At 38.0% G+C, this 13,824-nt stretch overlaps 1 protein-coding gene across 4 annotated transcripts in view; it reads left to right on the forward strand.

Annotated features, from left to right (window-relative positions):
* CACNA2D1 (calcium voltage-gated channel auxiliary subunit alpha2delta 1) overlaps positions 1–13,824 on the forward strand; it is a 514,372-nt gene that overhangs the window by 367,124 nt on the left and 133,424 nt on the right. For all 4 annotated transcript variants that reach the window (XM_049714933.1, XM_049714934.1, XM_033439986.2 and 1 more), the window contains one exon: positions 362–493. In XM_049714933.1, coding sequence (XP_049570890.1) covers positions 362–493 — 132 coding nt within the window. The remainder of the gene's footprint in view (positions 1–361; positions 494–13,824) is intronic.

Genomic DNA, 13,824 nt, shown 5'->3' on the forward strand with positions numbered 1-13,824 from the left:
CTGCCTGTTTTATGCATCATAGTGGTTCTCAACAGAAAGTAATTTGGCCCCCCAGGGGTTATGTGACGATGTCTAGAGACAGTTTTGCTTGTCACACCTGGGGGGATGTTACTGGCCTCTAGCGGGTAGAGGGCAGAGGTGCTTCTAAACATCTACAAAGCACAGAACAGGTCCCGCACCATCATATAAACGTGTTTGAAGAAATGATTCCATGTCTAAACTTTAGATTACCACCAGGTTAGAGCGCTTTTATAGGTAAAGCAATGAAAATGTACAACAGTATTTTGCAAGTAAAGGAAGACAGGTTCAATTATTAATTCCAAATTTGAATTAATTGATTTTTCTTATTTTTGGGGGGTAGCAACGATTGTGTTAAATGAACTCAACTGGACGAGCGCCTTAGATGAAGTTTTCAAGAAAAATCGGGAGGAAGATCCTTCATTGTTGTGGCAGGTGTTTGGCAGTGCCACAGGCCTGGCACGATATTATCCAGGTAAGTGCTTAGTGATCAGGAGGTACCAAATAAAACTGTAAGTACCGGACTTCGTTCTTCTTGAACACTCTGTTACTTTCTCTTACTTGGTAAAAGATGGTTATCACACTACTATTAAAAGCAAAGAGTATTCCTCCTTCCTTGGCTCTGTATCTACCAAAATTATTTTAAACCAAAACACCTGAGAAGCAGCTGGCCCATGGAATCAGGTGGGCTGCAGTGAGATCGTGGACAGGTATCTATGGACCGGGAACAGGAGGTTTTCATGAATCCTAAAACAATTCTAAGGGTCCAGCTGCATAGCATGGACCATGAGTCACAGTAGAGAACTGAATAGAATTTTTAGAAACTAATTAAAATATTTCTTTCCAGATTTCAAGTCTTTGCTTTTATGTGAAAGGTACTGATGCTTTTCTTTAATCACTGAATGTGGATTTGTTAAATGAAATGAATATATTTTACAAATTAACATGAATAAACCCTTTTGTAATATCCTTTATTCTTATAAAAAAAGGGTAAGGAGAAGTAAGTTTATAATGAAAATGAAATATTAATCACTAGTAGATCCCGAGAACCTATTGAAAACACTTTAAATGAAATGTCTGTTGGTATTTTTAACTTCACCACCTTTCAGAACAAGATGACAAGCAAAAATGCGTTTACTTTCTCAAAGCGTGACCTGAGTTATGGGATACATGCTAGGTAATTTGGCTTTAAACAGCTACAATATATATGAGAATTTTCTTTTTAGACTTGAGTTTTCTAAACATTTAAAAAATAGTTATTAACAATAAAGGTCACAACAGTGAAAAGGAGGTGAAATAGAAATTAGATAATGTCTATCTTTGTATGGCAATAGCAGTGAATAAAAGTATGTGGGCATTATCAGACTAAATAGCACTCAAATTAGGTAATGATATATAACTTCGTGCAACAAGTGCCAGATGGTAAGATCATTGACAGTTATTTTTCTGCAGAAATCCAATGGAATACGAAAGGCCTACTCTGTATTTCAATGTGGAAAAAATCATGAGTTAGAAAAATATTGATGTTAATATCTGATGTCGAGAAAATATTACCACGTAGGTTATCATAATAGTGGAATTTTCTACGTACAGAAATATTGTTCAGTACAATACAACACTTCTAAAATACTCTTGTTATTAATATGCTAAATACCATATAGCAGGAATTTGAAAATTTTCGTATGTAATATAAAGAAAAAAGTATTATTACTCATGTACATAGTAAACCTAATATAATAAACTTTAAAGTTATAGCAGGTCTTTTAAAATTTTATTTTATTTTTTAAATTTTTTTATTTTTGGCTGTGTTAGGTCTTTGTTGCTGTGTGCGGGCTTTTTCTAGTTGCGGCGAGCGGGCTTCTCATTGTAGTGGCTTCTCTTGTTGTGGAGCACGGGCTGTACGCACTTGGCTTTAGTTGTTGCAGCACACGGGCTCAGTAGTTGTGGCTTGCGGGCTCTAGAGCACAGGCTCAGTATTTGTGGCGCACGGGCTTAGTTGCTCCACGGCATGTGGGATCTTCCTGGACCAAGGCTCAAACCTCTGTTCCCTGCACTGGCAGGCAGATTCTTAACCACTGCACCACCAGGGAAGTCCCTATAGAAGGTCTTATAAGACATTTATAAGTACAATTAAAAAAAATACACAAGTAATAACAGTAATACATGAATATAATTATATTTATCAATAACTTATTGCATTATGTAGCTTTTAAGTCTTTTAAAATATATTACCTCAATACAAAATTCCATATATATGTAGTTGAAGGAAGGAGAAAAAATAAGTAAGAGAAAATTAGGATAGTGAGGAGAAACGAAGAGCCCAGTACTAGAGGGAAATTGATGTTGCCATGAATAAAAGAAAGACACATAAGGATTATGAGAGAGAAATAGGAATGGGAGTGGGAGGGAAGATTGTATAAGAAAGGGGAGAGAGAACATTGGGGTCAAGAGGCGGAAGGAAAGATAGATCATATTTTGCACACTTCAAAGATGGCTCTTTTTAGAAATAGCAATTTGTAAACATACCAATAAATCATCTTTTATGTTTTTTCTTTTAAATGCTAATTGAGGGATTATGGCTTTAATTTTTTTTAAACCCTAATCATATATTTCCTAATACGTTGACATTTGTCCATTTTTACCTTGGGAAAGATCTTTAAAGGTTTAATTTAGCTGAATTCATGTGGTCCCCCCAGGACATTAGCTGTGGAAGCAATGCTGGGCTCTTCTGTGATGTCTTGTTTTTCAGCAAGTGTTTGACAAGCTGACTCACCAAGTGATCTCCGAGCCCCTGTAATGGCTCTCTTGACTGCTATGAAACACAACCCTCAATGAAATTTCAGTTTTAGTGAGTCTGTTGCTGAGTTGCTCTTTTTATTTTATTTTTAAATTATTTTTTGACATACAAAAAGCTGTACATAGTTAATGTATACAACTTGATGAGTTTGGAGATAAGTATACATTGGTGATACCACCACCACAATCAATGCCATAAAGCCTATCTTCCATCTGTATAAGTTTCCTCCCACCCTCTTATTTATTATTATATGTTTTGTGATAAGAACACTTAACATAAGACCTACCCTGTGCAGGGAGATGAGCAGCCAGGATGGCTGTTCTCTTGCCCTCGGTCCATCCCCTGCTCAACTAGTCCCTGCTTCACCTACACCTTACTCACCTGACTGACCTTCCCTCTTAATAACACAGCCTAATCAGTAAATGCCTACTTACTTGCCACCAGCCCCAACTTATGACTATTCTAAGCTTTAGATCAGAACATCGCCACCTGATAGATTACCAAAGGGGCAGTGAGGGGCATGCTTCTCTGCTGGTTTCCCTGGTAACCGATGAGCCAACTAGACATCAGTGTCAGTTCTCCTTGTAACTGGGAACCTCCCCTCCCCCCCTCCCCTCCCCACCTCCACTCCTATCAAAGCCTGCTGCCATGTTCTGCCCGCCAGCAGCTGTACACGATGGGGTGTCACTCTAGGACCTTGTTTCAGACCCATAAGCTCCCCCGTCCATTAAACCATTGACGTCTCTGTCACTGACTCTAGGCTCTTTCTTCTTGAAGCTGAGAGAGTACAGGGCTTGCAGGCCTGCGGGTTGCAGCCCGACATACCCTTTTAGCAAAATTTTAAGTGCACAGTACAGTATTGTTACTTACAGGCTCTATGCTATACAGAAGATCTCTAGGGCTTATTCATTCTTTATAACTGAAGCTTTGTACCCTTTGACCGATACCTCCTTATTTCCCACTTTCCCCAGCCCCTGGCAACCACCATTCTACTCTGCTTCTATAAGTTCGACTATTTTAGATTCCTCATATAAGTGATATCATGTAGTACTTGTCCTTCTGTGTCTGCTTATTTTATTTAGCGTAATATTCTCCAGGCTTATTCATGTTGTCACATGTGGCAGGATTTCCTCTTTTTTAAAGCTGAATGAGTGCTCTTTATGGTAATAATGCTGTAATAGAACCAAATCTCTTTAGCAAAGACACTAAGACAATATTATAATTAAAGGTAGACCACTATATTTCTTTTTATGCTAAGACGTGTTTTCAGCACATTTCACACTTCTTTCAGGTTTAAAGACTTTTTACAGTGAAGTGATTTTTAAAAAATTTCTCGGTAAGCCATACTTTCCTCTCTGATTTTAACCTTGCCATTTTGATACCAGCCAAATTAACGTAGAACAGCTCATCCCTGATTACTGTCTGTTAAAGCAAATATGAAAATAGCCTTTAAATATTGTTAATTATCTTAATTGTGAGTGGAAATAGAATAAATGTTACTTAATTGGATTTTCAAATAACAAGATTTGGGGCTCAGGCTAGAAGCTCCCTACTAGCTGTGAGGAACTGGGTGAGTCTCCTAAACTTTCTGAGCTTTAGTCATCAAATCTGAAAAATAGGAACACCAAGGCTTCAGTTTATCCTCTGAGGGTTGTTGTGATCAATGAGATAATAGAAGGAAAAGTACTTTGGAAAATGCAAAACAGTAGGCATTTTTACAAGAGTGAGTATCAACTAGAATAATTTTGCCTAAATCCAGATTTCTCTGCATGTGAGAAATTAAAAAACGTAATTGAGGTCGCAGTCAATTGACAAGGGAGCAGAAGCTGAAATAGAAATGTGGAAGGAGTTCTAGACAGATGACTAAGCAATAATACCTAGCAGTACCTCCACACAGTGGAGTTGGTCAGAAGATGTAGGTTTTAGATGATGACCTTGGTTAAGTCACCTCTCTGTAGGGTGGTAGATAAAATAACGGATGCCCGGGCTTCCCTGGTGGCGCAGTGGTTGAGAGTCTGCCTGCTGATGCGGGGGACGCGGGTTCGTGCCCCGGTCTGCGAGGATCCCACGTGCCGCGGAGCGGCTGGGCCCGTGAGCCATGGCCACTGAGCCTGCGCGTCCGGGGCCTGTGCTCCGCAGCAGGAGGGGCCACAACAGTGAGAGGCCCACATACCGCAAAAAATCATAATAATAATAAAAAAATAAAGGATGCTCAATTAAAATTCAGTTTCAGATAGAGAAGAATTTTTTAGTGTAAGTATGCGATACTTGGGAAATACTTACATTCAAATGTGTGGTTTTTTAATCAAAATTCAACTTTAACTGGATGTCCTGTATTTCTTTTTCCTAAATTGGTTAACTTTATCTCTCAGGCTCTGAGTTTGTGAGAAAATATGAGAAATCAACTTCCCCACTACCTCACAGAATTGTGAGGATCAAACAATCTGTTTCATATATTAATGTTGGGTTGGCCAAAAAGTTCATTCAGGTTTTTCCATATCAACTTACAGAAAAACCCGAGCACACTTTTTGGCCAACCCAATACAAATGTAGAATTTTGTAATTGTCATTTTTTTAATTCTGTAAACTACCTTTAAAAGATGTTGCCACATTATTGTAAATAAAGTGTTTTGTAGAAATTAGAATTCTCTGACTCACAATAGAGTCTAAAAAAATAGTCTTTGTCAGTGTTAAGATGCTACTTAGAACAGGGCTACGTGATGTGAGCGGGTTAAGCAGGTATATACCCAATAGCCTGGGTATAAATCCCGCTGCCATCAATTGAAGTGGTGATAAGCTTTGGAAAACAGTCACAGACTTCAGCTGTGAAACGAGGATAAAATGGTTAAATTGTAGAATTGTTAAGAGGAAAAAGGAATGAAATATGTTTCTTATTTGCTAAAATGTGTAGGAGAAAGTCAGTGATGGTTAGCCACCCTCATGATTTCCATTTGTTAGGTTGTTTAAACTGCATGGAGACAACTACTGCTTCCATATAAGGAGGGCTCTAGAGCTGACATAATATAAAGGTACCTCTGCAGAGTGATTCTGAATAGCAGTTTGGTAATTAGTGGGAATTTGTACTCTAACATCTGTCCTTAGACTGAATATCAATAAATTGTCTGTTTTCTAATTTGGTTGATAATGTATGGAAATAAGCTATAAAAATGACTTGTATGTCTTTTTTCTTTTTTCCCCTCTTTCTCCTCTCCAAATTAGAAGGTAGGTAGGCTGGCTGTGTGATAATAGAAGGAACATTATACTGAGGGAAGAGAAGTTCTTGATTCGTATTAAAGCTGCCATCAGCATAGGTGTGTACTTCCGCTAAGTCATGTTCTATCTGTGAACCTATTTCTTCAGCAGTAATTTGGGATGATTGAAGAATGTGATTTCCAGGGCAGACACTATCTTTATTTACTTATGCATTTAGACCTTTAGCATTTGCTAAGTTCACAGTCTTTGTTCTGTAGGATGATAACTAGAGGGGCTTGCCTTAGTTATACAGCTTGTTTCATGGCAGAGTAAAGCTGGAACCCATGTCTGGTGACATCTTCATTGAATATGTGATGACTGGACAATCAGTTTCATTTATGAGTGCTTTCCTTTAGAAGCCCTTAATTGATTTATATAAATTTACCTTAATGCTAGTAAAACTGCTTTCAAGAGCTATCAACTTTGTGAATTTTTATGCATCATAGAAACGGTACATACAAACTACGCATTTCATCTATTAGTGTCTCTTGAAATTGTACCAATTACTGTAGTAATTAGGATTGTAATCAGGACTTAGTGGCTTGTCAAAATGCCAATGTAGGCAGCTTACTCTTTTTAGATAATTAGCTGCACTTAAAAAAAAAGAAAGAAAAAAACTAAAAATTTCCTAAATTTCATATTACATTTAAAAAATATCTTACTAATCATTTGTTCTTTCTTCATCCTCCTTCATTTGTTCATTTCAAAAACGTGGGTTTACAGTACAGGAACCTAACATATGTTGAATTAGTTTTAAATATTCCTTAGGGAGACACTTCCTTGTTCTTATATCTGCTAGGATTTTGGTAGAAGAAAACGCAAAAGGACCTGTGTGCAAAGTATATAGAAGGACATATTTTCGCCATGCGGATAGCCAGTTGTTCTTGAGCTGCTTAACTCTTTTTTTTTTTTTTTTTTTTTTTTTTGCGGTATGCGGGCCTCTCACTGCTGCGGCCTCTCCCTTTGCGGAGCACAGGCTCCGGACGCGCAGGCTCAACGGCCATGGCTCACGGGCCTAGCCGCTCCACCGCATGTGGGATCTTCCTGGACCGGGGCACGAACCCGTGTCCCCTGCATCGGCAGGCGGACTCTCAACCACTGCGCCACCAGGGAAGCCCCTCTTTTTGAAAATACTTTAAAAATGTTTTAAACAGCAAATAGCAGATGACAAAGTAGTCCAAAGAATCGTTTTTTGGTTATTTAAGAAGGGAGCATTTGATAGATTTCTGGTTGATTTGAAGAAAACAAGATAACAGTGGATCTTCAACATTTTGGGGCATTTATAAAAGAACTGCTTTCATTGATCAATTATCTTAAAAAAATACCTGTATTTTTGTTTTTTACTTTGATATTTGTGATTGGATACAAAGTTTAACTATAAATATGTTTAACTACATTTGTTGATTGCTGTATAAATACACTTTATGTGGAAATGATTACTTTATTGTTTTTTTTATGCTAATAATGATTAAAGTCCAGTGTATCAGTTAGGACTAGTATTAGCTACCAGTTAGAGAAAAGCCAGAACAATGGTGATTTCAACACTATGGAGGTTTGTTTCTCACTCAAGTCAAAGAATATCAGTTACAGAGACCAGGACTGATAAGGAAGCTTCACATATAAGGGGTTGACAACTCCTATCATTTCTCTGTCATCTTCTGAGTAAATTGTCTGCTGCAGTGTCCACCACTGTTGCTTGTGTTTTTTCTTAAGGGACTAAGAGTGGTATTCCCTCCCTTTTTAAGGCACTTTCTGGAAGTCATACAAAACCTTTCACGTGACATTGGCCAGAGTTTAGTGGTCTCATGGTCACAGTTAGCTTCAAGGCGCCATGTACACAGCTGAAAAGCACAAGCTGTACCAAGCAGGAAGGGGAGAAGAGATATTGGGAGACAAAAAATCTCTGTCATGGTTCCTCTACTCTTTCTGTGAGTTTTGGCTTTTTTAGATTCTACCAATAAGTGATGTCATACAGTATTTGTCTTTCTGTCTGACTTAGCCCTCATAAAAGTGTATCAAATCAACACATTGTACATCTTAAACTTACACAATGTTATATCTGAATTATAGCTCAATAAAAAAAGATAAAATGAGAAAAACATAAAAATGAATACATGAATTTAGTGACAGACATAGGATATAAGTTAAGATGACTAATTTTTTTTTTTTTTTTTTGCGGTACATGGGCCTCTCACTGTTGTGGCCTCCCCCGTTGCGGAGCACAGGCTCCGGACGCGCAGGCTCAACGGCCATGGCTCACGGGCCCAGCCGCTCTGCGGCATGTGGGATCCGCCCGGACCAGGGCACGAACCCGTGTCCCCTGCCTCGGCAGGCGGACCCCCAACCACTGCGCCACCAGGGAAGCCCTAAGATGACTAATTTTTAATTTGGATATGAGAATGCTTACTGAAATAAAATATCAGAAATATTTTTATTTGGGGACTAAAATGATGAGTTTGACTTAGAATAGTAAAATTTGATGTATTGACAGGAGAGTCCACAATAATTCTATTTACACCCAAGCACAAGGTTTATATTCTGAATTACATGATTTGCTTTTCTATACCATCAATAAGTTGTGTTGTCTGAGGGACACATCTTATATATATACAAATTAATGTATTATTTTGAAATTCTCACATGATTCTGATTTACAGAGGTAGCCTTATTTTTGTTTCCTTTTACATAACCTCATCTCTTACCTGAGTCTGTCTTATTTTTCTCATGTAAGGGTTGCAGAGTTGCTAACTTTGCAATCAACTATGGATCCAGTCACACTTAAACTGATGGAATGATTTCACAGGTGAGAGCAGTTAAGTAGGATGCTAATATGAAAATGGAAGGTGCTCTTAATTTGATGGGGGATAACACTGTATATAAAATATGTGAATAAGTTTAGTTTAAAAGCTTTAGCTCTTTGTAATTTCTAAAATATCTCATTCTGTTCCTTTTTCTTTGATATATTGCTAAATTTGTATACCTTATGCTGTCCATTTTTAGATGCATAGAACCATCTTTGATATATAATTCATTTTATGTTCAGTATATTTTATTAAGAAAAATTAAAAACATTTTTGTCAAAAATTCAGACTTTTTAAGTACTTCTCTCAGATATACCAAATATAAAATTTCTAAGAAATATATCCTTACCCCATTATCTAAGATTTACTGACATAAAAATAGGAAATTTGTTCCTGTAGAATCATTGTTTGTTTTTATAAATATGTCATTATCATCACCTAACTGGATTTATTTGCTTGCAAAAACAGAAAGCTTTTTCTCTGTTGGAGTTCACATTTTTCTCTGTGTAGCACACACCTGCAATTATTTTCCAGTAAATCCTTCTCATCTTTTACTTCATAGAACTTAATGTGTTCAAGTTTATTTTTGAGCCATAGCTAATAACTACATATGGACCATCTAAATGATTAAGTCTTTGTGTACCATTTACTTTATGGAATATTTCACTTAACCACACAACTTGACCTTGTTATCTGTTACTTCTGTTGACAAACAAATATCCCTTGTTAAATGGAAATGTTTTACCTGGTCTATCTGACATCTACAGAATTACCAGAAAATCACTTTGTAATAAGTACTTTAATTTTTAAAACTATGATCATTTATCCTTGGCTTTAATACTGTGTATCTGTATGTGAGTTTCCAATGCTTATTTTTCTATAAATTAGAGAAGTGTTCTGGACATATTACAGTGGAGATACCAAAGGTGCTCTCAAGCCAATATAACACTATCATTGAACTTCAAGTCTCATTGTTCAGAAACAGTATTAAAATCTAAAAAGAATCTGATTATGTCAATATAGTCAAGTGTGAGTTGGAAGGAAGAAAACTGATAAGAACAAGCAAAACTGCTGTTTCTGAAGAAATTGAGGTATCCTAAGGATTCAGATACCAGTAGGAGAGAATTTTGCTCTGGTGGAGCTCACAGGTAGATGAGACAGAAAATATATAAAGACATTAACACACAATGCAAAGAGACATCTAATAAATTTATTAAAAAGTTATCTGGAGTTAACTTAGATTATCACTTCTCCAGTAAAATTAAACAGTCTGGAACTGTTCACTTAATTCCATTTGACTCACTTGCTGTGGCCTTGAGGCCATCCAAAAACTCTAAACCAGCCTACGTTTTGAGTTTTGTCTCTTACTGTACAGTTAAACCTTCACCATGTAACCCAAATTGCCTTTTTTCCCCTTTTTAAACTCTTAATTTCTACAACCTGCCCCCCCCCCTTTTTCCTATCTCTATATGCTTTGATCCCAGACCCCCATTTCTGGTCATATGCATCTTATCCATCATTCAAAATAGAATACAGACATGTGAAGGCTTTCCTAAAAGCAATCTTTCTTTATTTTGTTCTCTCAGAGAACTTGGTTTTTATCTAGATTACAACAGCTATCAAATTTTTTCTTCCTTCAGAATTTATTTTCATATGCTCTTTTTTAAAAAACATGGCAATATAAGTAACTGCAGGTAAAGAGGTATATAAATCTATATCTATACCTGTATCTATATCTATATCTAATGTGTGTGTGTGCGTGCCCCGTAGCACCTAAGGCAGAGCTTTGCATATAGTGAAGAATAGGGATTTGCTGAATTAAGCTAGATAAACAAGTCAGGATCATATCAGAGCTGAAACCAAGTTATCACAGTAGAACTTCAGAGAATCAGTTTCTAAATAAAATGAAACAAGGGGAAAAATGCAGTTAGGAAACAGAGTTACCATTATCTGTGTCCCTGCCTATACACCTTTCCCATCCTGCCCTCTTCCTTCTGCCAGTATTCTCCAGGGGTTTCTGGGGTAACCTCTTGAAGTCAGTTTTTAGATTCCTAGGAAGTTTTTTGACTGTGAGACACCAGCCTGCATCATGGGGAGGGGGTAGGATGGGAAAATGGTATGAGGTTCCAAGCCCTAGTCAGAAGACTATGCATTTACGTAGTTAAAATCTAAGCACATTTTATAGTAATCTATTATTTTAAAAAATCTACAACCTATGATAAGTAGTTCCAGTGACTCAGTGATGCTGTTTTCAAATATCCACATATGGAGTACTTATTATTGTGCCACCACTAGTTCTAAATGTTTACGTGTATAAATAATTGAATCTTAGCTATAAACCTTTGGAGGTGGAAGCTGTTACCCCCGTTTTACTGGAAAAGGTTAAGTAATTTATCCAATGAAAATCTAGGTAGACTAGCTCTAAAACTTATCTCTTAAGTGCTACACTAGGTTATTTCCAGTCAGAGAAGAAAATTTTGAAGGGACAAGGGAATAGGCTCTTCTTACTAGCATTTACCCAGCTGGAATGACTGCCTTCAGCCTGTGGATCCCACTGGTGGTTCTACTCTGTAAAGCTTCAGTTGTTCAGGATTTGAAAACTTGATCTGGGAATGGTTATTGTTTGGGGACCAGTTACTATTCAGAAACATATGTGTACCCTGAAATTCATCATTGATCCATGAAAGATAAGACAGTCATCACAACTGCCTAGATTCTAGCAATACAAATATTATATAGCAATAAGCAGTTTCCTAAGGCCAAAATAATACTCTCCTAAGAAGACAATATAAGAAAAAATAGTGAAATAGATTTCAAACATTCCGTGAAGCTTTTGCCTCTTGCACTTTCTCCGAGCTTTAAAACTTGACTCGGGTCTATGTCACTGGGTACAGTTCTGACCTGTATCAGGCTATTAATTCAGTTCCATACACAATAGCTAGCACAACAGAGACTATAAATATTTCTCTCAGGTGGAACTCCTACTTAGTAGGTAAATCAGTTGGTTGGGGTAAGTCTGGTCCATGAGGTTTCCAGAGACTGAGGGTTCCATCTATCTGCCATTCCTTAGGTTGTTGCCCTCATCTGTAGGATCAAAACTGGATCAATACTACTATATCCACAGTTGAGGCCAAAAGTAAAGGGGAAAAAACTGGAAGGCAAGCAGCATGACCCCCAAATTGTACATGTGTCACTTCTGCTCACATGCTATTGACTAAAATTTTATCACATGACCCCACCTTGGCAAAAGAGACTGAGAAGTACAGTTTCTTGTGGGCAGCCAACTAAAACTTTAGGGTTACTTTTACCAGAAGGAAAAACAAAAGTGTATTTTGAAGGCCTGTCACAGTCTGTTCCTCTGGGAGTGTAAGTATCTGTGCACACTTTCCCATACATAGAACATACTCACTTCCTTTCCACAGGAGATGTTCCAAAGTCCCAACAAGTTGGTACCTTCAGCTCAAAATTCAGGATCTCCAGGTCACATGCAATTCTCTCCATCATGTGGATATGACTTTTCCTAGTTTGGCTACCTAACAACGCAGCAGAATACCCGTTACTTTCTCTGCCCTATTCCCATCACTGACCAGGTATCTAATAGGCAATGGTGCTGTCTTCTGGATGACAATAAGAACTTCCATATGGGAAAAGTGAGTGGGAAAAAGAGAGCAATCACTGGTCCATGATATGTATCATAATCCTCCAGGCAAGGAAATATAAAGACCTCCTACTCCTGCATAAAGTTTCTTGGTTAGCCCATCTGACTGTTCCCGGTAGTGTTCTGTGGTTGCAACTCTCTTGTCTGTAACCCTTTCAAGCACATGTGAAGGGGCGTGCTTGGGGTTAAACAGCTTTCATACCTTGCTGTTTCTGGTGCAGGTTTAGAGCTCAAAAACTGCTTTAGGGTTCACAACAGTTGCAGGATTTCTGCAGACTCGGTTTGTGCTTTCTTTGGTAACACAAATATCAGTGACAACACGTGGTTGGCTTCCAATTTTTTCTTCTAGCGAGTTTCTTGGGCAAGCAACCCCAGCCCTAGGATTTAGTCTAGAAGTCATTCTTAAGCTCAACGTGCTATACATTTACTGGGTTCTGTATTTAGCCCTTTCTTATCTCTCTCATCTTAAAGGTGGCTTACTTGACAACATTGCTGAGAACAGAACATTTGATGTTATCATAGTAGTGGACATTATTCATTTTTACGTTGTCTGTCTGTACCTGTGGCAGAGGCTGCTGGCTGTCTACGAAAGTTCTGTCCTCCCGTTCCAGCCTAATGTTTTGCTTTTGGGCATGACTGCCTAGCCAGGACCACTCTTGCATCTGTGTAGGACCATGTGACTAGTTCTTACCAGCAGAATATGAGTGAAAGTAAAATATGTGTCACTTCAAATCTGAGGTTGTTAGGACTTGGTTGTTCCTTCTCCTTGGAACTTCCTGCCTCCCTCTGTCAGCTGCATGTCACTGTCCTAGGTGACCTTGGAAACCAAGCATTGAAGAATGCAAAAGCTGCACCAGTTACAGGTCTCTGAATACCTGTTTGGAGCAGAATCTATGCCTCGTGACTAGTAGTATCTAACTTAATCTGCTCGATGTGACAGAAATAATCTTTACTGTGCAGAAACAGAAGATTTGAGATTGCTCAAGTCACTTTGTGTTACCATAGCTAATACAGAATTCTCTTTCTATGTTTAGGGTTTCCCAGGTTAAAAGTTTTATTGGGGAGCAGAGCCTATCTGCTGCCTCAAAATCTGAAGAGGACAGCTATTTGCTTTCCAAGAGGCACTGACACCTTGATATGTGTACATAACCCTCACTCTGTTATGTACCTGACCCTTGATGGGGGAGCCATGATGCAAATAAATTAGGGACTGTGTAGAATCCATACTGAGACGGTAGTAGTTGCTCAGCAACACTCAGATTCCAGGAAATTTTGTGAGCTGTGCAGTACACATTTAT

The sequence above is a fragment of the Orcinus orca genome, chromosome 9 (assembly GCF_937001465.1).
Source record: "Orcinus orca chromosome 9, mOrcOrc1.1, whole genome shotgun sequence".
Classification (NCBI taxonomy): domain Eukaryota; kingdom Metazoa; phylum Chordata; class Mammalia; order Artiodactyla; family Delphinidae; genus Orcinus; species Orcinus orca.